Source organism: Oncorhynchus mykiss, chromosome 1 (genome assembly GCF_057628025.1).
Source record: "Oncorhynchus mykiss isolate SJ-2025 chromosome 1, ASM5762802v1, whole genome shotgun sequence".
Lineage (NCBI taxonomy): Eukaryota > Metazoa > Chordata > Actinopteri > Salmoniformes > Salmonidae > Oncorhynchus > Oncorhynchus mykiss.
Window position 1 is genome coordinate 72,513,715 of NC_143022.1, and position 26,567 is coordinate 72,540,281.

Below are 26,567 nucleotides of genomic sequence, written 5' to 3' on the forward strand. Positions count from 1 at the left end.
TAGCGAGCAAGCCTAGGACAACAGAAACTAAAAGTGTGTACTGTATGACAGTCATAGATTGTTTCAGCAACATGAAAGAAAGGAGGATGGCATTGGTGTTTCTCTACATGTAGGGTGAGCCAACATGTTTTTCTACTTATGTACACACACACAAATCAGTACCAATAGACAGCCACATGGTATTTAGCTTACGTTTATTGGACTAAATTGTTTTGGGAATCTTTTAATTGTCACTATATTAGACATCTATTAGCATAGGTGATTTGATGATGTTGAAATGGTGCTGGAATAGTGGAAGCAGCTCCTGTTTTCTTTGCGACTTGTTGTAACTTTCCTGTGTTCGTTTAGTAGTCCGAAAATGACGAAAACATTAACTTGATTGACCATGCTGTCAGTCATGTCAGCCTTGCGGACTCCACTAGACAGATGTTGCGCTCCAGTTTTGTGATGAAACAAAGGTGTGGTTGAATTTATTCTGCCACTGTGTCTTCTTATTGTCTCAGCCTTAGGCCTATTTATCACAGTGGCAAGGCATATGAACTAACAGGTTATTGAGGAAATAATGCAAATATCACAATACAGGTTGTAATATGGCATTATTGTCCTGGCTTGGCTTCCCCAGGGATTTTACCCACACACTGCTACTGCTGTTCAAACTAATACAGATCTCTTGCACGGTGTATTAGAGTGTATTGCATTGGGGGCTACGGAGGGGGCAGAGTGAAATGCCAGCAATGGGCAGTGCAACACATTCCCCCTCCAAAATTAATCATATTTGGTTAGTAGAGACCCTACTGAGTATTTCCCACCCCAAAATACTCAGTAGAGTTTCTAGAAACCAAATATTATTTGTTTTCAAGGGGGACTGTGTTGCACAGCTTGCTGCTGGCTTTTCACATTATGCACTATATAAAGCTGCAAAAATATATAGATTTTGTATCATACGCCTAGCGTTTTTACCGCTGACTTTTATTTTGAAGGCTAAATTCAAAATCCGGAAGCCTTAATGTGGATATGATCCAGCTGGTGCTGCTGCCGTGACACTAATTATTTCCTGGGGTTCAAGCTCCTCATCTGATTGGGCGAACGTTTTAAGTAGTTGTGCGTAATGACGGAGTCACAAAAGTGTGCGTTAGGCGACACAACGCACCGAGCCCAGGGGTGTATTCACAAGAAACCAAACGGAACGAAACTGGGAGATGCATACTTGCATTTCTCCAATAGGAACTCTTATTTTCGTTGAAAAATGGAACCTTTAGCAACTGTTTTGATGAATGGTTACACCCCAGGAAAACTGAAGCCAAATGATTGTCTCTTTCAAAGTCACCTACCAGTTTTACGCAGTGAATCATGCCTCGTGAAGAATAATGGCAAATTCTGGGCATATTTCATCTTTCCACAAGAACATCTGCTTGCCAAAACAACACTTTAAACAGTAAACAGGATAGGCTCCGAAATAATTTATGCGTAAAGAACATAATATCGCGCATTGATTCAGGCCTAGACTATAGACTGAAATTAAGTCGTAATAAATGCATAGGCCTAAAAGCAGGTGTTGCATTGCATTTCGAAGGGAACCTGTGTTCGTACCCATACATGACGTACTCATACATGACAGCAGATGGCAGCACCTTTACATTTGAATCTGCAAAATACACTTTAGAAAGGAAGAATCTCTTGCGCAGTGCAAACGCAATGGTGCATTGCAAGTAAGCCATTAAATGATACCATGATGCAATGCAACCTTGTTACATTGTATCACTGCTTTAACAGTCAAGGCAGTGTCAAAGAAAGTATCTGTTTATTATTTCCCATATCACAATGTGTGTTTTTTTTTCACATAGCGGACACCACCAACATTTATTTCAACATTAGTTTCTACTGGAGTCTAGCGCATACAATGTATCAAGCCTATTGGATCGGCTGCTATATTTCATTCTGGGATGTTTCCTACTGTTCAATGTTCACATTTCAATACTGTAGCTAAAGCTACTGATATACATTGATTCTTGAAGAATATAACTTATAAATGCATCATGATGCATCAAGATTAGGCAAAATCTCCTCTGCACACCAAGTGGCATGGCTGCCTTTGGCTGAAGCATGATTACTGTTAGGCCATTTTCGACAACAGTGTTATGAGACCTACAGTACCAGTCAAAAGTTTGGACACACCTACTCACTCAAGGGTTTTTCTTTATTTTCCCTATTTTCTATATTGAAGAATAATAGTGAAGACATCAAACCCTTGAAATAACACATAAGGAATCATGTAGTAACCAAAAAAGTGTTAAACAAATCAAAATATATTTGAGATTTGAGATTCTTCAAAGTAGCCACAATTTGCCTTGATAACAGCTTTGCACACTCTGCAAATCAAATCAAAGTTTATTTGTCACGTGCGCCGAATACAACAGGTGTAAACCTTACCGTGAAATGCTGACTTACAGGTTCTAACCAATGGTACGAAATAAAAAGTGTGTGTGTGTGTGCGTGTAGGTAAGTAAGTAAAGAAATAAAACAACAGTAAAAATACATTTGAAAAAAGAGTAGCAAGGCTATATACAGACACCTGTTAGTCAGGCTTATTGAGGTAGTATGTACATGTAGGTATCGTTAAAGTGACTATGCATATATGATGAACAGAGAGTAGCAGAAGTGTAAAAAGAGGGGTTGGCGGGTGGTGGTAGGACACAATGCAGATAGACGGGTTAGCCAACGTGCAGGAGCACTGGTTGGTCGGGCCAATTTAGGTAGTATGTACATGAATGTATAGTTAAAGTGACTATGCATATATGATAAACAGAGAGTATCAGCAGCGTAAAAGAGGGGTTGGGGGGGGGGGCACACAATGCAAATAGTCCGGGTAACCTTTTGGTTACCTGTTCAGGAGTCTTATGGGGGTAAAAACAGTTGAGAAGCCTTTTTGTCCTAGACTTGGCACTCCGGTACCGCTGGCTGGGGTGGCTGGGGTCTTTGACAATTTTTAGGGCCTTCCTCTGACACCGCCTGGTGTAGAGGTCCTGGATGGTCCAGTGATGTACTGGGCCGTACGCACTACCCTCTGAAGTGCCATGCGGTCGGAGGCAGAGCAATTGCCACACCAGGCAGTGATGCAACCGGTCAGGATGCTCTCGATGTTGCAGCTGTAGAACCTTTTGAGGATCTCAGGACCCATGCCAAATCTTTTTAGTTTCCTGAGGGGAAATAGGCTTTGTCGTGCCCTCTTCATGACTATCTTGGTGTATTTGGACCAATCTTGTGGACACCAAGGAATTTGAAGCTCTCAACCTGCTCCATGACAGCCCCGTCGATGAGAATGGGGACGTGCTCGGTGCTCCTTTTCCTGTAGTCCACAATCATCTCCTTAGTCTTGGTTACGTTGAGGGACAGGTTGTTATTCTGGCACCACCCGGCCAGGTGTCCTACCTCCTCCCTATATGCTGTCTCGTCGTTGTCGGTGTCGTCAGCAAACTTAATGATGGTGTTGGAGTCGTGCCTGGCCATGCAGTCTTGGGTGAACAGGGAGTTCAGGAGGGGGCTGAACACGTGTTGAGGATCAGTGTGGCAAATGTGTTGCTACCTACCCTCACCACCTGGGGGCAGCCTGTCAGGGAGTCCAGGATCCAGTCGCAGAGGGAGGTGTTTAGTCCCAGGATCCTTAGCTTGGTGATGAGCTTTGAGGGTACTATGGTGTTGAACGCTGAGCTGTAATCAATGAACAGCATTCTCACATAGGTGTTCCTTTTGTCCAGGTGGGAAAGGGCAGTGTGGAGTGCAATAGAGATTGCATCATCTGTGGATCTTGGGCGGTATGCAAATTGGAGTGGGTCTAGGGTTTCTGGGATAATGGTGTTTATGTGAGCCATTACCAGCCTCTCAAAGCACTTCATGGCTACGAACGGGAGTGCTACGGCTCTGTAGTCATTTAGGCAGATTGCCTTTGTGTTCTTGGGCACAGGGACTATGGTGGTCTGCTTGAAGCATGTTGGTATTACAGACTCAATCATGGACATGTTGAAAATGTCAGTGAAGACACCTGCCAGTTGGTCAGAACATGCCCGGAGCACACGTCCTGATAATCCGTCTGGCCCCGCAGCCTTGTGTATGTTGACTTGTTTAAAGGTCTTACTCAAGTCGGCTACAGAGAGCGTGATCACACAGTCGTCCAGAACAGCCGATGCTCTCATACATGCCTCTTGGGATTCTCTCAACAAGCCTCACCTGGAATGCTTTTCCAACAGTGTTGAAAGAGTTCCCACATATGCTGAGCACTTGTTGGCTGCTTTTCCTTCACTCTGCGGTCCAACTCATCCCAAACCATCTCAATTGGGTTGAGGTTGGGTGATTATGGAGGCCAGGTCATCCCTAGGTCATCTGATACAGTACTCCATCACTCTCCTTTTTGGTCAAATAGCCCTTACACAGCCTGGAGGTGTGTTGGATCATTGTCCTGTTGAAAAACAAATGATAGTCCTACTATGCGCAAACCAGATGGGATGGGGTATTGCTGCAGAATGCTGTGGTAGCAAAGCTGGTTAAGTGTGCCTTGAATTCTAAATAAATCACCATCAGTGTCACCAGCAAAGCACCCCCACACCATCACACCTCCTCCTCCATGCTTCACGGTGGGAACCACACATTCAGACATCATCCGTTCACCTACTCTGCATCTCACAAAGACACAAAGATTAGAACCAAAAATCTCAAATTTTGACTCAGTCCAAAGGACAGATTTCCCCCTGTCTAATGTCCATTGCTCGTGTTTCTTGGCCCAAATAAGTTTTTTATTATTATTGGTGTCCTTTAGTAGTGGTTTCTTTGCAGCAATTGGACCATGAAGGCCTGATTCACGTAGTCTCCTCTGAACAGTTGTTGTTGAGATGTGTCTGTGACTTGAACTCTGAAGCATTTATTTGGGCTGCAATTTCTGAGGCTGTTAACTCTAATGAACGTATCCTCTGCAGCAGAGGTAACTCTGGGTGTTCCTTTCCTGTGGCTGTCCTCATTAGAGCCAGTTTCATTATAGCTCTTGATGGTTTTTGCGACTGCACTTGAAGAAACGTTCAACATTTTGACAGACCTTCATATCTTAAAGTAATGATGGACTGTTGTTTCTCTTTGGTTATTTGAGCTGTTCTTGCCATAATATGGAATTGGGCTTTTACCAAATAGGGCTATCTTCTGTATACCACGCCTACCTGTGCCCTGGACTCCACATGTTAATTGATTGCCCCCAATTTATCTTCAGAGTTCGTACTGTTAGGTGACCTAAACTGGGATATGCTCCTGACCAACCTGCCCTCTAAATACACCTCTGCTGTCTTTAACCAGGATCCCAGCGATCACTGCCTCATTGCCTGCGTCCGTAATGGGTCCACTGTCAAACGACCACCCTTCTCTGTCAAACGCTCCCTAAAACACTTCAGCGAGCAGGCCTTTCTAATCGACCTGGCCCGGGTATCCTGGAAGGATATTGACCTCATCCCGTCAGTAAAGGGTGCCTGGTTATTCTTTAAAAGTGCTTTCCTCACCATCTTAAATAAGCATGCCCCGTTCAAAAAATGTAGAACTAAGATCAGATATAGCCCTTGGTTCACTCCAGACTTGGCTGCCATTGACCAGCACAAAAACATCATGTGGCGTACTGAATTAGCATCAAATAGTCCCCGCGATATGCAACTTTCAGGTAAGTTAAGAACCAATATACACAGGCAGTTAGGAAAGCAAAGGCTAGCTTTTTCAAATAGTAATTTGCATCCTGTAGCACAAGTTACAAAAAGTTTTGCGACACTGTAATGTCCATGGAGAATAAGAGCACCTCTTCCCAGCTGCCCACTGCACTGAGGCTAGGAAGCACTGTCACCACCGATAAATCCACGATAATCGAGAGTTTCAATAAGCATTTTTCTAAGGCTGACCATGCTTACCACCTGGCTACCCCTACCCCAGCCACCCCCCCACCCCCTGCATCTCCTTCACCCAAATCCAGATAGCTAAATGATATGAAAGAGTTGCCATTTCTGGACCCCTACAAATCAGCTGGGCTAGACAATCTGGGCCCTCTCTTTATAAAATTATCCGCCGCAATTGTTGCAACCCCTATTACTAGCCTGTTCAACCTCTCTGTTATATTGTCTGAGATCCCTAAAGATTGGATAGCTGCCGCGGTCATACCCCTCTTCAAAGGGGGAGACACTCTAGACAAACTCAACATCCTTGGTTTCTCAAATGACTGCCTCGCCTGGTTCACCAACTACTTCTCAGAGTTCAGTGTGTCATATCGGAGAGCCTGTTGTCCGGACCTCTGGCAGTCTCTATGGGGGTGCCACAGGGTTCAATTCTCGGGCCGACTCTTTTCTCTGTATCTATCAATGACGTCGCTCTTGCTGCTGGTGATTCTCTGATCCACCTCTACGCAGACAACACCATTCTGTATACATGTGGCCCTTCTTTGGGCACTGTGTTAACTAACCTCCAGACGAGCTTTAATGCCATACAACACTCCTTCCGTGGCCTCCAACTGCTCTTAAAGGCTAGTAAAACTAAATGCATGCTCTTCAACCGTTCCAACTTAGAACCGTCCAGAGTTGTGATGCTAGTCGGGCAGGAGGGTGCGGGCAGCGAAGTTGAAGAGCATGCACTTAGTTTTACTTGCATTTAAAAGCAGTTGGAGGCCTCGGAAGGAGTGTTCATAAGCTTACTGATCACTGCACCTGTACACAGCCCATCTGTAAATAGCCCACCCAACTACCACATCCCCATATTGTTATTTATTTTTGCTCTTTTGCACCCCAGTATCTCTACTTGCACATCATCATCTGCACATATATATATCCAGTGTTAACGCTAAATTGTAATTATTTTTCCACTATGGCCTATTTATTGCCTTACCTCCCTAATCTCACTACATTTGCACACACTGTATATAGATTTTTCTATTGTGTTATTGACTGTACATTTGTTTATCCCATGTGTAACTCTGTGTTGTTGTTTTTGTCGCACTGCTTTGCTGTATCTTGGCCAGGTCGCAGTTGTAAAGGTGAAATAAAATAAAAACATAAAAAATAAATACCTTGTTACAATACAACTGATTGGCTCAAACGCATTAAGGAAAGAAATTCCACAAATGAACTTTTAACAAGGCACACTTGTTGATTGAAATGCGTTCCGGGTGACTACTTCATGAAGCTGGTTGAGCGAATGCCAAGAGTGTGCAAAGCTGTCATCAAGGCAAAGGGTGGCTACTTTGAAGAATCTCAAATATAAAATATATTTTGATTTGTTTAACACTTTTTTGGTTACTTCATGATTCCATATGTGTTATTTCATAGTTTTGATGTCATCATTATTATTCTACAATGTAGAAAATAGTCTAAATAAAGAAAAACCCAGGAATGAGTAGGTGTGTCCAAAATGTTGACTTGTACTGTATACAGTCGTCACCAAAAGTTTTGAGAATGACACAAATATACATTTTCACAAAGTCTGCTGCCTCAGTTTCTATGATGGCAATTTGCAATTACTCCAGACTGTTATGAAGAGTGATCAGATTAATTGAAATTAATTGCAAAGTCCCTATTTGCCATGAAAATGAACTGAATCCCCAAAAAGCATTTCAGCCCTGCCACAAAAGGACCAGCTGACATCATGTCAGTGATTCTTTCGTTAACAAAGGTGTGAGTGTTGACGAGGACAAGGCTGGAGATCACTCTGTCATGCTGATTGAGTTCAAATAACAGACTGGAAGCTTCAAAAGGAGAGTGGTGCTTGGAATCATTGTTTTTCCTGTGCCAACCATGGTTACCTGCAAGGAAACACGTGCAGTCATCATTGCTTTGCACAAAAAGGGCTTCACAGGCGAGGATATTGCTGCCAGTAAGATTGCACCTAAATCAACCATTTATCGGATCATCAAGAACTTCAAGGAGAGCGGTTCAATTGTTGTGAAGAAGGCTTCAGGGCGCCCAAGAAAGTCCAGCAAGAGCCCGGACCGTCTCCTAAAGTTGATTCAGCTGCGGGATCGGGGCACCACCAGTACAGAGCTTGCTCAGGAATGGCAGCAGGCAGGTGTGAGTGCATCTGCACGCACAGTGAGGTGAAGACTTTTGGAGGATGGCCTTGTGTCAAGAAGGACAGCAAAGAAGCCACTTCTCTCCAGGAAAAACATCAGGGACAGACTGATATTCTGCAACAGGTACAGGGATTGGACTGCTGAGGACTGGGGTAAAGTCCTTTTCTCTGATGTATCCCCTTTCTGATTGTTTGGGGCATCCGGAAAAAAGCTTGTCTGGAGAAGACAAGGTGAGCGCTACCATCAGTCCTGTGTCATGCCAACAGTAAAGCATCCTGAGACCATTCATGTGTGGGGTTGCTTCTCAGCCAAGGGAGTGGGCTCACTCACAATTTTGCTTAAGAACACAGCCATGAATAAAAAATGGTACCAACACATCCTCCGAGAGCAACTTCTCCCAAACTTCCAGGAACAGTTTGGTGACGAACAATGCCTTTTCCAGCATGATGGAGCACCTTGCCATAAGGCAACAGTAATAACTAAGTGTAACAGTACTCGTCTTGCGTTGTGTACAATCAGTCATCGATACGGAACTCCAACATGTAGCACCAGTCATGTAGCTTTATTCTGATAAGAACGACACAAAATTGCACGTCATGCAATGCACATCTCACCATCCAATTCTGCACTCACGCACGCTGGTTTGGTGCTTGTTCACTGGGCTAGTTACCAAAATAATACAATTACAATATACAATATAATATCTTTAACAATGTACCTGATAAGAACGACACAAAATGGCACGTCATGCAATGCACGTCTCACCATCCAACTCTGCACTCACGCACTGTACAAAATATATGAACCCCCCCCACCAGACACAGTAAGTTGCTAGCCAATACTGGCGGGAATTCTCTACAACAAAATGCACAACAAATATTCTGCAAAAACCGCTGCATCTTATGTGTGATGTTCGAATAGCATTTACAAACAATTTGATATAAATTGTACATTTAAATCATCACTTGAGAGTATAAAAATCACTTTTGATGTACAGTGCTTTGCAACCAACCGCTGGTTTGGTGCTTGTTCACTGGGACGATTCTAACTGGAACATCCCCCCTCGTAAGCAAGCTACGCAAACCAGCCAATAAGATGCCATGTTGAGTAGGTGAAGGCAAGACAAACTCAAACCAAAAACCCATTGGCTTAACAATAAAGTGGCAAGGGGAATCACCAATATAACCCTGTTACATAAGTGGCTCTGGAAAATGTGGGTTGAAATGTGGGTTGAGTAGGTGAAGGCAAGACAAACTCAAACCAAAAACCCATTGGCTTAACAATAAAGTGGCAAGGGGAATCACCAATATAACCCTGTTACATAAGTGGCTCTGGGAACAAAACATCATATTTTGGGTCCATGGCCAGGAAACTCCCCAGACCTTAATCCCATTGACAACTTGTGGTCAATCCTCAAGAGGCGGGTGGACAAACAAAAACCCACAAATTCTGACAAACTCCAAGCATTGATTATGCAAGAATGGGCTGCCATCAGTCAGGATTTGGCCCAGATGTTAATTGACAGCATGCAGGGGCGGATTGCAGAGGTCTTGAAAAAGAAGGGTCAACACTGCAAATATTGACTCTTTGCATCAACTTCGTGTAATTGTCAATAAAAGCCTTTGACACTTATGAAATGCTTGTAATTGTACTTCAGTATTTCATAGTAACATCTGACAAAAATTCTAAAGCCACTGAACAGCATTTGTGAAAATTTATATTTGTGTCATTCTCAACTTTTGGCCACGACTGTATATAATTCCTTGGCTATATAGTATTCAATAGCATCGCCTCGGCTAAGGAAAGTTATTGGGTCATGTAGTAATGGCGGAACTTAAATGGTTAATCTCCAGACAGGTCTTTCGGCCTCCATGACATGTCTTCCATTGTGTACGGGAAGTTGCTCGACATGAGACACTTCTGATCAGAGAAGAGGCATATATGATTGAAGTCTGAACTTGTTCTACTATTGAGCAGCATCATCATCATTACATCATCTTTAACCTCCCACCCCCTCAGCTCAGTCTCGGGTACTCAGTCGCCGAAGTCGTATCGCCATTCCGCATCAATTTTGTTATCAGACGTTGTCATTTTACTATTAGGTGCAACGGACTTTTCTCTTATGTGTACGTCAATTTGTGTCAAGATGAATAGCTTGAAGGCGTTTAAGGAGCCATTCGGTAAGTCTGCACTTGTATTTAAAATGTTTAAATTATATAGATATGTCGTTTATGGTCCTCTTGTATGTTATCTATAGGCTTCTTACTGGTTGTGGATGAATGTAGATTCAAACATGCGTTAAGGATGACATCTTCCCACTGGGCGAAAACTGTTTGAATCAACGTTGTGTTCACGTCATTTCAACAACAAACAATTCAACGTGGAAAACTGATTTAATTAGTATATTTGTAAAGACATACACGTAGTTTTTCACCCAACACATTACTTTATTAGGCAAGTCAGTTAAGGACAAATTCATATTTACAATGACCGCCTAACGGGGAAATGTGGGTTAAAAATATACGTTGAATGACGTCTCTCCCCAGTGGGTTGTGTGCTTTTTGAACAACCTACTAATTTACAAACGGACAGTCTGACTGTAAATTTGGAATGTCCTTTTGATTTGTTTTTTAAATGTAGGCTATAAGAACTTTTTTCTGAATACATATTTCCACATCTTAGTTGTAAGAATGTATTGACATAACAGAGAACTTGCATTTTATTGGTTCCATTTCAATGTTCTCTTCACACAACTGGCATTTCCCCAAACATAAAAAAAACCCTTCCTGTATCAATGACTGTAAGGGACTTGCACCTTATTCTCAGTCAGTGGTGGTTGGTGCAGTTTAAGATGAGGGAGGATGATACATTTTTTTATGAGCATGGCCTTATTTCTATTACAGCATATTGGCTGGCTGTCGTTCATATTCCATTCAAATCAAATCACATTTTATTCGTCACATACACGTATTTAGCAGATGTTATTGCAGTTGTAGCAAAATGCTTGTGTTCCTAGCCCCATCAGTGCAGTAGTATCTAACAATACACACAAATCTAAAAGTAAAATACTGGAGTTAAAAAAAAATATATAAATATTAGATTGAGCAATGTTGGAATGGCATTGACTAAAATATAGTAGAATAGAATACAGTATATGCATATGAGATGATTTAAAGCAGTATGTAAACATTATTTAAACATTTATTAAAGTGACAAGTGTTCCATTATTAAAGTGGCCAGTGATTCCAAGTCCATGTGTAAAGGGCAGCAGCCTCTAAGGTGCAGGGTTGCGTAACCGGGTGGTAGCCGGCTGGTGATGGCTATTTAACAGTCTAATGGCCTTGAGATAGAAGCTGTTTTTCAGTCTCTCGGTCCCTGCTTTGATGCACCTGTACTGACCTCGCCTTCTGGATGTTAGCAGGGTAAACTGGCCGTGACTCGGGTGGTTGATTTCCTTGATGATCTTTTTGGCCTTAAGCTTTCCACCTTCTCCACTGCGGCCGTGTCTATAGATAGGGCCATGCTCCCTCTGCTTTTTCCTGAAATCCACAATCAGCTCCTTTGTTTTGTTGACATTGAGTGAGAGGTTATTTTCCTTACGCCACTCTCCCAGGGCCCTCATCTCCTCCCTGTTGGCTGTCTCATCGTTGTTGGTAATCTGTTGTGTTGTCTGCAAACTTGATGATTGAGTTGGAGGCGTGCATGGCCATGCAGTCATAGGTGAAGAAGGAGTACAGGAGGGGGCTGACCACGCACACTTGTGGGGCCCGTGTGTTGAGGATCAGCAAAGTGGAGGGGTTGTTTCCTACCTTCACCACCTGGGGGCAGCCCGTCAGGAAGTCCAGGTGCCAGTTGCACAGGGCGGGGTTCAGACCCAGGTTCCCGAGCTATCGTCACAGCATTCTTACATAGGTATTCCTCTTGTCCAGATGGGATAGGGCAGTGTGCATTGCGATGGCGATTGCATCGTCTGTGGATCTATTGGGGCGGTAAGCAAATTGAAATGGGTCTAAGGTGTCAGGTAAGGTAGAGGGCGAGAGAAGCGAGAGAAAGAGCTAGCCTCTCAAAGCACTTCATGATGACAGAAATTAGTGCTAAAGGGCAATAGTCATTTAGTGCAGTTACCTTTGCTTTCTTGGGTACAGGAACAATGGTGGACATCTTGAAGCTAATGTCCGGAAGCAAGACGTGGGGGGTTTTCCCTTTGTAGTGTGTGATTGTCTATAGACCCTGTCACCCAGCTCAATGTAAGATTGATAGGTTTAGGCTTCTACGTGACACTTTAAATTTCTCTGTACCCATCACAAGGTTGCCACTACATAGCCTATGAATGAAAGTTTACAAGAGAGACTTTTCAGTGATCAAGGTGACAGACACATTCAATACTGCCTTGCACACTCTTGCCTGCATCTAGCTGATCTAGGGAGTAATCATTAGTCCAACAGTTGCAAATGTGAATTTCTATTGGACAAATTCAGGTATTTTTATCCAAGTTTCATTCTGTTTAAGAAATATTTTTGAACAGATTCGGCGGAATGAATATAACAGTCAAACACAGTTCACTGCATTCTCTAGCTAAGTGAAAGTAAGACAAAATACAACCAAATATAGCTACGTAGCTCTTTCTCTCGCTTCTCCTTAATTTTGGAAGTGTTCAACAATTGTCCTTCTCTCTCTGAGTCAACAACTCACCACATGTTATGCACTGCAGTGCTAGCTGTAGCTTATGCTTTCAGTACTTGATTCATTCTCTGATATTTTGATTGGGTGGACATGTCAGTTCATGTTGCAAGATCTCTGATAGGTTGGAGGACGTCCTCCGGAAGTTGTCATAATTACTGTGTAATTCTATGGAAGGGGGTGAGAACCATGAACCTCCTAGGTTTTGTATTGAAGTCAGTGTACCCAGAGGAGGACGAAAGCTAGCTGCTGTTGAGGCTACTCTAGACCTTCATTGCAAAACAGTGTTTTAATCAATTATTTGGTGACATGAATGTATTTAGTATAGTTTTATCTAAAAAGGCTAACTTTTTTAATGTTTCACTATTTTAATTTTTATGAAATTCACTGAGGAAGATAGTCCTCCCCTTCCTAATCTGAGTATCCTCCACTGCTCTCAGTGGATGTATAAGATGTGTGGGAGTTGGAAAATATAAAATTCTGTCAGTGATAAAAGTGAGTAGGGTAGGCCTAGGCTATGCCAAACTGTACTAACGTGATTAAACATAACAGTTTTATGCTATCTCAAATTTGAGACTTTGGACACCCTGATGAATCAAACCTAAATGGCTGTTTTTTTTAAACGTCAATGTTGTAAAAAATATAACCCCACATTTTATATGTTTGGTTTTCACTGTGAATCTATAATGATTTGAAATGGTTAATCAATAATGTTTGCAAATGTAAATGGTTGTTTTGGTGTGTGAAAATGTGAGCTGACCCCTTGAGCTCATGCAAATGAATTACATTTACTCTGTGATCTGTTTGAACAGATATTTGTTGGGTCTTGAGGATGCCTTTTCACTTGAATGAGCAGAACAATAATACCCCACTGCTGCACAATGCTCTGGTTCTTTCATAAAAATGTCTGCTTTTTTAATACTGAAACATTGTCCTCATCAGCATGTCTTGAAGAACAAGATCTCTATTATTTCTTACTATTGCGTTGTCAATTTTAGTATAGCAGCCAAGGCCTTTACAGTAGCCGAAGCCTTTACAGCAGCCGAAGGCTTTAGGTCAGCAAAGTACGCCTCATCTCACTCAACAAATCACATAACTTATTTTTCGTGCTGAGCATGGTGGAACTTGAGTTTTCCAGCACAGACACACACACACAACCCTCAATCATCCACCGTGCATAGACGAGGCAACGAGGCATTTGTCCATCTTTGTGCTAGAGATAGAAACTGCATGGATTGAGTTAGGTATTAGCACGTCAGCACGCCATTCATCTCAAGCCATTTGTGTGCCTTTGTCACTGCTGAGCAAATGCACCGTTACACGATCTGATTAAATGTTTAAAAACTTGACTTATCTTAGCAGCAAAGGCATGGGTGGTCAAAAAGGAGAAAATGTAGGTTCATCTCTGTGGAATCATGGCCTCGAGGGATCTAACGTTATTATGATGTGGCTTATATTTCATCTCTTGAACTTTTTCCTGAGCAAGTAGGTACATGTCTCTGCATTCCCTGTGCAGCAGAAACAATACTGAGATGAGCTGGGTTTCTGCTTATAGTTGATGAGTAGGGGATGTGGGGCTGATGTGTCTCAGCATTGCATGCACTAATAAGGAGCAAGGTAGAGTGAGTATGCATTACCAAAGGATCTGTACATAACTCTGTGCAACCGCAGGCCTAGAATGAGACTCTATTTCTATGTATGCAACAGCAATTACATGGTTATTACAGTGACACTGCATAAAACATCACTAACTCTTCTGCTGTTATTGATCTTACTGAGAGCTTGGCATATGGAGGGGTAACTGGCAGGTCCTCTCTTGTCTCACTGTCATCATAATCATGTAGGAAACAGTTGAGAAAATACTGCAATATGACAATATGCAGAAAATACTGCAAAATGTACTCTTTTCCCACGTGGCACAGATGTCAATTCAACATCTATTCCACGTTGATTCAATGTAATTTAATTCAACATTAATTGAACCAGTGTGTGCCAATTAAGTTGTTTGTAGCCTGCACAGAAATGATCACAGTTTCTGGACCGTGATCTATGACTAGAAAATGTGAAAATAATTTTGTTCAATCAAAACTTGTGAGGGTGTTTTAGTAGTTATTTGACGTCTTGACAAAATGTCCCTTCTTGATGGTGATATGTTCAATCAATGACAGACTGACAGGCCCCTGGTGCGAGTGACCTTACAGCTCCATTATAATAACATTTGCTGTGGTAAAATTGGATACGGTGCATCAGTTTGTGTATATGTTTGCTCACGTCACCAATGTGTGAGAACCCTGAAAATGTTGTCTCTGGTACGAGGAAGTCCACCCACGTGTTTTCATTTGAGATCTTTGCCTGGCACAGTTTCAACTGTGTCACTAACTTAATGTAGCTATAGGAAATGGTCTTTAGTTCACTTGAATGTGTTTACAAACCCAATGTTCCCATCTAAGCCGAAGTGAGTGTCAGCTTCATGGAATGTAACCTAAGAAAGGCCAGAAAAGTCAGAGCAGCTCTTTATTTGGAGCCCTCAGGTCTCATACAATAGCCTTACAATGATGCAGACTGATGGAAGCCTGAATGACCTTGTAGAGGTACAGGTAAGTGCCAAAATAATGTAAAGATGAGCAACTGAGGAATACAAAGTAAATTGAAAGCAGATGCTTCCACACGTGTTGTTCCTGAGTTAATTAAGCAATTAAAATTCAATCATGCTTAGGGTTATGTATAAAAATACTGAGTAGGCCATTATTTTGGCTACCATGACTATGCCCCCATCCACAGGGCACAAGTGGTCACTGAATGGTTTAATGAGCATGAAAACAACGTAAACCATGGCCGTCTCAGTCACCAGATCTTAACCCAATTGAACACTGATGGGAGATTCTGGAGCGGCGCCTGATACAGCGTTTTCCACCACCATCAACAAAACACCAAATAATGGAATTTCTTGTGGAAGAATGGTGTTGCATCCCTCCAATAGAGTTCCAGACACTTGTAGAATCTATGCCAAGGTGCATTTAAACTGTTCTGGCTCGTGGTGGCCCAACACCCTATTAAGACACTTTATGTTGGTGTTTCCTATATTTTGTCAGTTAGACTTAGCTGTATGTTTTAAAGCCAAAATTGAGGGCTTTGTACATCTGCAACTCATCCATGTGTGTCCATGTCCACTATGTCAGGACCCAGGACAATCAATCATTTCAGATTTAATGTATCCTCTTCATTCTGATATTTGCTTAGTTGAAAAACTGCATTCCATAATTTCCATCAGCCATCATTATATATAACATCTGCAATATGTTCCTTTCCATTGTTCTCTTCATGTAATATCCCTGTTTTGTCTTGACAGATAGAATCATCTCTGAACCAGTGGAGGACACAGATACTAGTAGCTTCATGGCAGAAATGGTATGGCCGTCTATCATCAGAAACAAACTAGTGTTAAGAAATGTACAATCTGAATTTAATTGAATGTTTTCTAATTTCAAAAGAATAGAACAAAATGACTGCTAACTCTTCAGTCTGAGTAGACTGAGAAAAGCCATGTTTTCAGAAAATAGCCATGTAAAGTAATTTAACCATAGTTGAGTACATTATGCTGGGATTTCTTACGCCCAGGGACTAATATAGAAGCAAGTTGCAACAAGCCACTTTTTGCTATCCAACACAGAGTATAATTTTTCTCCACAGTTTGTGTTTTAATTGCTATCTCTCTGTCTTCAAATATTTCTATCACTATAAAGATCAGAATCCATCAGTGTCATTTTGTAGCAAAGCTGAACATTTGTGTTTGTGTCTCTTAGTCCTTGAAGTCCAACTATCCAGTCCAAGTCACAGAACCTCAAGGTAGGTGCTCTAAACTCAATACATCTGTTCACACAACTGATGTGCCTTTCTAGGGCCTCTGATGAGAAAGTACAATATTCATCTATACCTTCTATCTGTCCTTTCCAGATACAGTGACACTGCAGCTGAGGTCCATGCCACCTGGCTACCTTACACCTCTCTCAGACAGAATAAGACAGGTGGGTGATGGGCTCACTTACACTGAGATAGTGTAGTTTCTTTGTGTTAGTTTCATATTAATGTGAAAATGTGGTGATGAGCCTTGACAGGATGCTCCTGTAAACTGTAGATTACTAAAGATAACTCCAACCGCTAAGCCAGCATCTGAAATGTCATGACCTGGTCTGTAATGTTTGAGCCTTTGTAACTGGAACTAGTGGTTGGTGTCAAAACCACAAGACCGTTTTAATGAGTGAGAATGATCGCTTGTTTCCGTATAGGAAAAGGTTTGTGAGTTGGTTTAAAAAGGTTGTGTTATTTTAATACTATCAATTAGAATACTGTAAGGCAGGTATTCCAAATAAAAATGTGATTCACATGTTATATATATATATATATATATATATATATATATATATATTTATTTATTCACATTTTCAAACCGTCCATGTATATTTTCCAACAGGGCTATACATTTGGGTGAGGTTTTTTTCTCGCCTGAGCAGCCTCGTTTCACTGCCAAACATGTAATTAAACCAACCTAGTGTTCAACGAAACACGAAATATCAACACAATGTCAAATACAGGTAGCCTAGTCAAATAATTAACATCCAATCACATTAACCGTTACTCTCTCGCGGGAATTACACTAATGGTTCGTATGTAGCCAGACGTAGCTGCTGCTTATGTTGGTATCTGTACTGATGGTGCAAAAGCCATGACAGGGAGACATAGTGGAGTGGTAACGCACGTGCAAGCAGTTGCTCCCGACGTCACATGGGTACACCGCAGCATCCACTCTTGCTGCCAAGGGAATGCCTGACAGCTTGAAAGACGTTTTGGACACTACAGTGAAAATGGTTAACTTTGTTAAAGCAAGGCCCCTGAACTCTTGTGTATTTTCTGCACTATGCAATGATATGGGCAGCGACCATGTAACGCTTTAACAACATACAGAAGTGCGCAGGTTATCAAGGGGCAAAGTATTGACACTTTTTTTTTTTTTTAATTGAGAGACAAGCCTAAAGTTTTCTTTACTGACCATTTTCTCACACGACTGGCCTATCTGGGTGATGTTTTTTCTCTCCTGTGATCTGAATCTAGGATTATAGGGACTCTCCGCAACTATTCAATGTGCGGGACAAAATTGTGGCTATGATTAAGAAGTTGGAACTCTTCTCTGTCTGCATTATCAAGGACAACACAGGTCTTTCCATCATTGTATGATTTTTTGTGTGCAAATGATCAAGCTTACGGACAATGTCAAATGTGACATAGCGAAGCACTTGAGTGAGCTATGTGAGAGTGGATTCTCGGCCCTCACTAGCATGTGTGTGTGGAAAATGATTTAAGACTGAGACTCTCTCCAATACAACCCAACATTGCAGAGTTATGTGTATCCTTTCAAGCACACCCTTCTCATTAACCTGTGGCGAGTTATTCACAATTGTTGATGAACAAATAAGGTTTCATATGTAAGATCGTTAAATAAAGAGCTAAATTATTGATTATTATTAGTTGTATGATGGCAAAAAAACAACATTTGAGAGTGCGCAGACCCTGGTGCTAGAGGGGGTATGCAGCTGGAGGTTGCATGTTTGAAGGGGTACAGGACTATAAAATGTTTGGGAACCACTGCTGTAAGATATTCTGAATCATATTGTAGTTAATTCCTCTCTATAATTAGAACTGAATGTAATGTTTTGTTTTATCCAACCTCATACAGCCAGTGGAAGATGGTGTAGAGTGCATCTGCACAGGCTCCATCTCACCAGGTAATTTTCATTTTATCATGATATATACTATACCCCTGAACAACATTTGCAAACACATGTTGTAGATAGATTATAGCAACACATCTTTCAAGACAGATGCATTACATTTGCATACAGTACATGTACCAAAATAGTAGACTAATCATTTTCATGTGCACTGTATATTTCCAAGGCTGTTGGTAATTCCATTCTCCCTTGCCCCAATCCCTACCCCTTAGACTTCCCCAAGGAGCTGCAGTTCTTGAACAACCAATGTGAGAAGTGCTGCTGCTCAGCTCCACCTCCAAAGATCAGTGACCTAATGGATGACAACGACTTGCTTGACTTACTGCGTCTTAAACTGGATCCAAATCATTGCACTGTCAAGAACTGGAAGAACTTTGCGAGCCGTTGGGGTATGAGCTATGATGAGCTGACTCTGCTGGAGCACCGGACCCAGGGCTCAATGTGCCACAGCCCCACACAAGAGTTCCTGCTGCGCAACAACCACAAGACCGTCACTGAGCTCACCGAACTTTGCCGGGTCTACCAGCGCATTGATGTGCTGCGGCTTCTGCAACGCTGGATGGAGAACGACTGGCCCTCACGCTGGCAAAATGCTCATTAATCACATATGCCCTCATTAATCGCTATCCACTTTATTGAATTAGCAATGACAACAGGGACTTGGACCATTTGTTATCAGAAGCCTATTTATTTAACAACCAGTGGTTCCCGGATTTTAGATGATTTGGTGTGCAAAAGACAACTGGATCACATGTTATGACTCCTGTGGAGTTGAGGACTTAATGGGACTGATTGTCGTTTTGTACTTGTTACCAATACTGTAGTTCAGATTATCTCAACCGGCACATTCTTTTCTTTTTCAAAAGGTTCCTCATTCTCTGAATTGTTGTGTGTTCAAGTGTTGGTGTACCCACAAAAATAATGAGGCGGCTAGAGCATAAAAAGTAGAGCTGTGTTAACCAACAGCACGTAAAGAAGGTGAGGTGGGAAAAGGAGAACGAGATTAAAAGGGTGAATTGTTCATCAATTGTAATTTTTTTAGAACAGTGACCATGATAAGAATTAATGTAGTATATATCATATGGCAAAGATGACAGTGTTGCGTTTTGGTCTTTATAGTCTCATAAAAATAGGAATAATCTCCAAATAATGTATTGTTCGTATTCATAGTTAATGAGTTGATTATTTTGGGATAGTTTGATGAAGCTGAGATTGTGTTTTTCAATTTCACTACAGTTTGAATTCTAATTAGGAATTTGCCCTTACGCAGAGATATATTGAATGTGGTTCCAATTCCTCTCCCCAACCCCACTTGAAGCAAATAAAAGCTAGATGGTTTACATATTCTTGCTAATCTTATTAACTTTCCCTCAATAATACTTAAAAAAAAAAATCATATCCTCATATCATCATTTACTTTAATCATGTCAATTAAAATACTATTTAAGGGATACTGTGAGAATCTTGCATCAGTTGAACTCTTGGATACCATTTGTATGTCTCTGCGTGCAGTATGAAGGACATTAGCGGTAGTTTCGTGAACCAATGCTAACTAGTGTTAGCGCAATGACTGGAAATCTACAGGTACGGAAACATTGAAAATACAAGTGACGAAAAAAAGGTTTACTATAGGAAGTCTTCCATGAAAGTTTGAGCTTTCTGTGTGTGTGATGATTATATCAACTTGGTTCATGTTTATTTGTTTTAATTTCAGTGATGAATATCCAATCAAACAGGAATTCAAACCTGCCATGTAATATAATACTGTTACATATTGCTGTAGTCAATTACAGTATAATTTATAGTCAATCATCAATAAATTTAGTCATATAGACATATTGTAGTTTATTGGAGAAGGAAATAACAAATTAATAGTAGAATTACATTTCACTGTTCAACAATTGTTTTAGCTTAAAATGTGAAGATGACAGCTTCCATAAAGATTGTCTCCTTTATGGGTGAAACATGTCTGAATTGTGAAAGATACAATACTGAGGCATTTGTAAAAAATAATAATAAGTAAACTTCCAAGTGAACAGCATTTGGGAAACATTACCATAATTTAAATACGTTTGAGTACACAGAGCCAATGAGCATATTTTCCTTCATTTTGCTGTCAACTGTTTGAATATAGATGTAGTAGCATATGGATTAACTAAGTTATCAGAGAATCGACAAACAAATAATTACATGTTTCTGTTTTGTTTGTACATAGAGAAAAAACACATCCTTAAAATGGAGTCAACTCATGAACAAATGTATGTATTTACAAAGTAGTTACAATCATGTTGGTTTATCCCAAGTGTACGGTTCACATGACTGGAAACTATCAATAATCTGTATCGGGCTCTTTGATATTCAGACCAAGCATATTGGAGAGGCTTATTGACATGCTATCGTTTCCCTCTGAGTCCACTACAGGGTATTCCAGGCCTATCCCAGATTCAGGTTTTGTAACTTTGAAAGTCCCTCTTTTAAGCTTAGTGGAACTATCTACGTCTGAGGTAGAGCTGACATCAAGGCTAGGGGTATGGAGCTCACCTTTCACTTCTGGTAGGGAGACATTAGCTGTGGGTGTTTTTGCTTTAAATCTATTCAACCGCTCCATGATGTTAATAAGTCCTGAAGGTGATGTCACCTTCTGTCCTTCATTCACTTTAGGCAAACTGACCTCTACGCCAGCTGTTTCAAGGCCTCCTTCAAGCTTTGGCGTGTCCATCGCCTCACCAAGGGCCTTGGCAGCATCTTGGAATGCACTCTCAATCTTGTTGTTCTGTGGCAGTCTGTGAAATGTAAACATTGGCACCTCCACCTGATCACGCTTTGATTCTTCCTCATCGTCCATGTCAGAATCTTTACCTTTTGAGCCAGATAAGTTAAAGCTTGGCCACTTGAATGGCCATTTGAATGTACTTTTGTGAGTGTCTCCCTCTTCCTCAACATCTACTTTGAGGTCAGCTTCTGGTACATTTACATCCAAATATGGCATGTCAGCACTGGCCTCAATGCCAGGTGCAGAGAGACTCAGTTCAGGGGTACTAATCTCTCCCTCATTTTTGGGGACTGAAACTTCCACATCAGGTGTATTTACATCTGCACTAGCATTAAATTCTGTGCCCTTTATTCTAGGCCCCGAGAGACCAAACTTTGGCATCTTAAAATGTGGCAGATTTTCAGAGGGAGCCTCAATGTCAACATCTTTAGCTTTAAACTTGGCATCAGGGCCTTTAATGTCTGGGACACTTACTTTCATTTCTGGGGTAGAGAGACTTAGATCAGGACCATTCAACTCTACCTCAGGGCCAGAGAGGTACGTTTTTGGTAAACTTAGATTTACATCTGGAGCACTGATATCACTTTTAACATTAGGATCTGATAGCTTGAGGTATGCTTGAGGTAGAGCTATATCTACCTTTGGGGCTTCAAGTCGACTCTCAACTCTGGGAACTGAAACTTTAATGTCAGGTGTCTCAACATCAAGGTTTTGTCCCTCCAGTTCAGAACCTGAAAGGCCAAATGTGGGGAGCTTAAAATGGGGCAATTTGAATTTGCCTGAAGGGGCATCAATGTCTACATCTGGAGCTTTTAGAACTAGTCCAGGTCCTTTGAGATCAGTTTTGGGTACATTCATTCTAATCTCTGGTACATTCACTTCACCATCAAGTTTGGGGGCAGAACGGTTGAGATCTGGTGTTTTCAGCTCTACTACAGTGGCTTGGAGGTCAGCTGTCGGTAAATTGACATCCACATCAGGAATAGAGACATCCAATTTTGGGGCCTTTAGCTCAGCATCAAGGTTTGGTCCTTTAACTCTTGGTCCTGTTAAACTGGATTTGGGGAGTTTGAATTTGGGCAACTTGAATGTTCCAGAGGGAGCATCAAGATCAACTTCTGGGGCTTTAAGATCTATCGCTTGACCTTTAATGCCAGCTTCAGGCAAATTGGTCCTCAAATCTGGAGCAGCCATAGATCCCTTGATTTTGGGGGCAGAAAGGTCTGGTGTTTTCAGCTCTACTACAGGGGTTTGGAGGTCAGCTGTCTGCAAACTGACATCCACATCAGGAACAGAGACATCCAATTTTGGGGCCTTTAGCTCAGCATCAAGGTTTGGTCCTTTAACTCTTGGTCCTGTTAAACTGGTTTTGGGGAGTTTGAATTTTGGCAACTTGAATGTTCCAGAGGGAGCATCAAGATCAACTTCTGGGGCTTTAAGATCTATCGCTTGACCTTTAATGCCAGCTTCAGGCAAATTGGTCCTCAAATCTGGAGCAGCCATAGATCCCTTGATTTTGGGGGCAGAAAGGTCTGGTGTTTTCAGCTCTACTACAGGGGTTTGGAGGTCAGCTGTCTGCAAACTGACATCCACATCAGGAACAGAGACATCCAATTTTGGGGCCTTTAGCTCAGCATCAAGGTTTGGTCCTTTAACTCTTGGTCCTGTTAAACTGGTTTTGGGGAGTTTGAATTTTGGCAACTTGAATGTTCCAGAGGGAACATCAAGGTCAACTTCTGGGGTGTCGAGATCTACCTCTGGACCTTTGATGTCAGCTTCAGGCAAACTGACACTCAAATCTGGAGCAGCGATGGTTCCCTCAATCTTTGGAGCAGAAAGGTCCAGGTCGGGTGTTTTCAGCTCAACTACAGGGGCTTGGATGTCAGCAGTCGGCAAACTGACGTCCACATCAGGAACAGAGACATCCAATTTTGGGGCCTTTAGCTCAGCATCAAGGTTTGGTCCTTTAACTCTTCGCCCTATTACACTGAATTTTGGGAGTTTGTATTTTGGCAACTTGAATGTTCCAGAGGGAGCATCAGGGTCAACTTCAGGCAAACTGGTATTGAAATCTGGAGCAGCAATGTCTCCCTCAATTGCTGGTGCTGAAAGGTTGAGATCTGTTGTTTTCAAGTTGAGACAAGGCCCTTTCAGATCTGCTTCAAGTGAATTAACATCAACAGCTAATTCTGAGGTCTTAAGATCAACATCAAGTTCTGGTCCTTTTACTTTTCTTATTTTTGTCCATTTTAGTTTTGGCAACTTGAATTTTCCAGAGGGAGCATCAAGGTCTAAATCTACATCTGGTCCTTTGAGGTTAGCTTCAGGCAAACTGACATTGATATCTGGAACAGCGATGTTTCCTTCAATTGCTGGTGCTGAGAGGTTGAGATCAGAGCCTTGGAGATCTGCTTCTGGTAAATTCACATCAACCTCCGGAGCTGAGAGGTCCAAATCTGCTTTCTTTAGATCAGCATCAATATCAAGGTTTGGTCCCTTCACCTTATGTCCAGACCAGTTAATTTTGGGCATTTTTAAAGTTGGAAATCGTTTCTTTCCAGTGGGTGCCTCCATGTTAACTTCTGGTGCCTGAAGATCTACATCTGGAACAGCAATGTCTGCTGTAATTGATGGTGTGGAGAGGTTAAGATCAAGGCCTTGGGGATCTGCTCCTGGTAAATTCACATCAAACTTGGGAGCTGATAGGTCCAATTCTGCTCTCTTCAGATCACCATCAAGCTTTGGTCCCTTCACCTTATGTCCAGTCCAGTTAATTGTGGGCATTTTTAAAGTTGGAAATCTTTGCTTTCCAGAGGGTGTCTTAATGTCGACCTCTGGTGCTTGAAGATCTACATCTGGACCTTTCAAATCAGCTGTGGGCTTCTTTAGGTTGAACCACTTGAATTTTCCAGAATGGGCATCAGTGTCAACATCTACCTCTGGGCCTTCCAGGTCAGATTTGGGTAAAATAAGATCTACATCTGGTGCATTTATTTCTCCATCAACGTTTGGAGGGGCGAGATTCAATTCTTCAAGACCCTTAACCTTGGGTCCAGAGAGACCAAACTTTGTTTTTTTTAGAGTAAACCATTTTAATTTCCCTGAAACGGGCTCAATGTCCACTTCTGATGCGTTCATGTCTACTTCAGGGCCTTTGATATCTGCATTTGGCAAATTGGTGTGCAAATCAGGCATGTTAAGCCCTGCCTCAACTTCAGGGACAGAGAGACTGAGGTCAGGTGCCTTCAGATCTGCATCAACATCAATGTCTGGAGCTTTTATATTTGGTCCAGAGAGCCTGAAATTGGGCTTTTTGAGTGTTGGGAACTTAAGTTTCCCAGTGGGAGGATGAATATCAACAACATGGGCCTTCACATCTACCTCAGGGCTGCTGAGGTCTGCTTTGGGTAAATTCAGTTCTAAATCTGGGTTGCTCATTTCAGCCTCAATCTTTGGGACAGAAAGATCAACTGTTGGTTTCTCCAGATCTGCCTTAACATCCACACCAGGGGAGTTGACTTTGGGCCCATGAAGACCAAATTTGTGTTTATTTAAATGAGGCCATTTAAATTTACTCGAGAGAGCCTCAATGTCGATATCTGGAGCTTGCAGATCTACCTCAGCTTTTGGTATACTCAAGTCTACATCTGATGCGCTTATCTCTCCATCAATGTTTAGAGTGGAGAGATTCATGTCAGGTGCAGACAGGTCAGCATCTATGTCCACTTCATGTCCCTTCATTTTTGGTCCAGATAATCCAAACTTGGGCTTTGTGAGAGTAAGCCATTTGAATTTGCCAGAAGGAGCCTCTATGTCAACAGCTGGAGCTTTCAAGACAGCATTTGGCCCATTCAAATCTGGGCATTTGATTTCCACATCAGGGGATGAGAGGTTCAGGTCTCGTTTCTCTAGCTCTCCACTGAAACCAGGGCCTTCTAAATCTGCTGATACATTCACATCTCCCTTTGGCGCGTTGGCTTTTACGTGTGGTAGTTTGAAGTGAGGCATTTTGAATTTTGGAGGCTTGTACATCAATCCACTTGTCTTAACCTCAGGTTTCTCCAAGTCAAGTGAAGCATCTGGAGTGCTGAACTCTGGTGTTGATAGACTGACTTTAGGGTGTGTGAGGGTGCCTTCCTGATCTGCTCCTTTCATTACTGGTCCAGACATTCCAATGGTGGGGAACTTTGCACCTCCATCAGGTCCAGGTGTGTCCAATGTCACATTGGGCAATACCCCATTCAAAGCGGGACCATTGATTTCATTCTTCAACCAGCCTTCTGCATTTAATTGTCCATTGAGGCCATTAACCTCAATAGATGGTGCCTCAACTGCTCGCTGCATTCTGCTGTAGGTATCTTTGAGCATCTGTAGACAATCAAATAGCAATTAAGTGGTAGTCAATGGACAAATACTAAGGTATTGATCCATAATACATTATTAATATAATTGTTCAGAAATTAAAAAGAACCTTGAGCATAGTGTAATGACTGCTGACATAAATCATGAAGTAAATTTGATTCTGAAACGTACATCCCCGGGACTTTTGAGACCACTGTCCAGTGAGCTGAGACTGACGCTGGCATTCAGATCCGGCTTTGTCACAAAACTCATGTTGTCTTCATAAGGCTCCATGATCTTAAGTATTTTCATCAGGTCATCTTTATTAAGGTGGTTAAGATGTATGGTGGCAGCGACAATCTCATCGCCTAAAACAGTAGAAGAAATGGAGGGTTTAAAAAATTTCTCTGTCGTTTTCTTATACAGTGGGGCAAAAAAGTATTTAGTCAGACACCAATTGTGCAAGTTCTCCCACTTAAAAAGATGAGAGGCCTGTAATTTTCATCATAGGTACACTTCAACTATGACAGACAAAATGAGAGAGAAAAAATCCTAAAAATCACATTGTAGGATTTTTTATGAATTTATTTGCAAATTATGGTGGAAAATAAGTTTTTGGTCAATAACAAAAGTTTATCTCAATAGTTTGTCATTGCCAACAAAGGGTATATAACAGAGGTCAAACGTTTTCTGTAAGTCTTCACAAGGTTTTCACACACTGTTGCTGGTATTTTGGCCCATTCCTCCATGCAGATCTCCTCTAGAGCAGTGATGTTTTGGGGCTGTTGCTGGGCAACATGGACTTTCAACTCCCTCCAAAGATTTTCTATGGGGTTGAGATCTGGAGACTGGCTAGGCCACTCCAGGACCTTGAAATGCTTCTTACGAACCCACTCCTTCGTTGCCCGGGCGG

General features: G+C 41.8%; 2 protein-coding genes across 3 annotated transcripts in view; one reads left to right on the plus strand and one right to left on the minus strand.

Moving 5' to 3' along the window:
* On the plus strand, positions 1–20,374 carry edaradd (EDAR associated via death domain). Of its 2 annotated transcripts, none has more exons than XM_090238829.1 (6): positions 1–114; positions 16,104–16,162; positions 16,558–16,600; positions 16,709–16,779; positions 18,486–18,534; positions 18,753–20,374. In XM_090238829.1, exons 2-6 carry the CDS (start codon positions 16,151–16,153, stop codon positions 19,139–19,141), a joined length of 564 nt encoding a protein of 187 aa, XP_090094955.1. In that variant the 5' UTR covers positions 1–114; positions 16,104–16,150; the 3' UTR covers positions 19,142–20,374. The 2 variants fall into 2 exon arrangements, with proteins under 2 accessions (XP_090094955.1, XP_021465696.1); XM_021610021.3 differs by lacking the exon at positions 1–114 and adding an exon at positions 9,919–10,254.
* si:ch211-125o16.4 (uncharacterized) overlaps positions 20,366–26,567 on the minus strand; it is a 14,474-nt gene continuing 8,272 nt past the window's right edge. The window contains exons 4-5 of the mRNA XM_021610006.3: positions 25,847–26,022; positions 20,366–25,681 (exon numbers count right to left, since the gene is read on the minus strand). Of these exons, the coding sequence (XP_021465681.3) occupies positions 20,870–25,681; positions 25,847–26,022 (4,988 nt within the window). The 3' untranslated portion in view covers positions 20,366–20,869. The remainder of the gene's footprint in view (positions 25,682–25,846; positions 26,023–26,567) is intronic.

Coding starts and splice junctions, on each gene's coding strand:
- edaradd (XM_021610021.3), top strand. CDS start 10,197: ATGTGTACGTCAATTTGTGTCAAGATGAATAGCTTGAAGGCGTTTAAG. Junction 10,255..16,103: donor GGCGTTTAAGGAGCCATTCG/GTAAGTCTGCAC, acceptor TTGTCTTGACAG/ATAGAATCATCTCTGAACCA. Junction 16,780..18,485: donor TCTCAGACAGAATAAGACAG/GTGGGTGATGGG, acceptor AACCTCATACAG/CCAGTGGAAGATGGTGTAGA.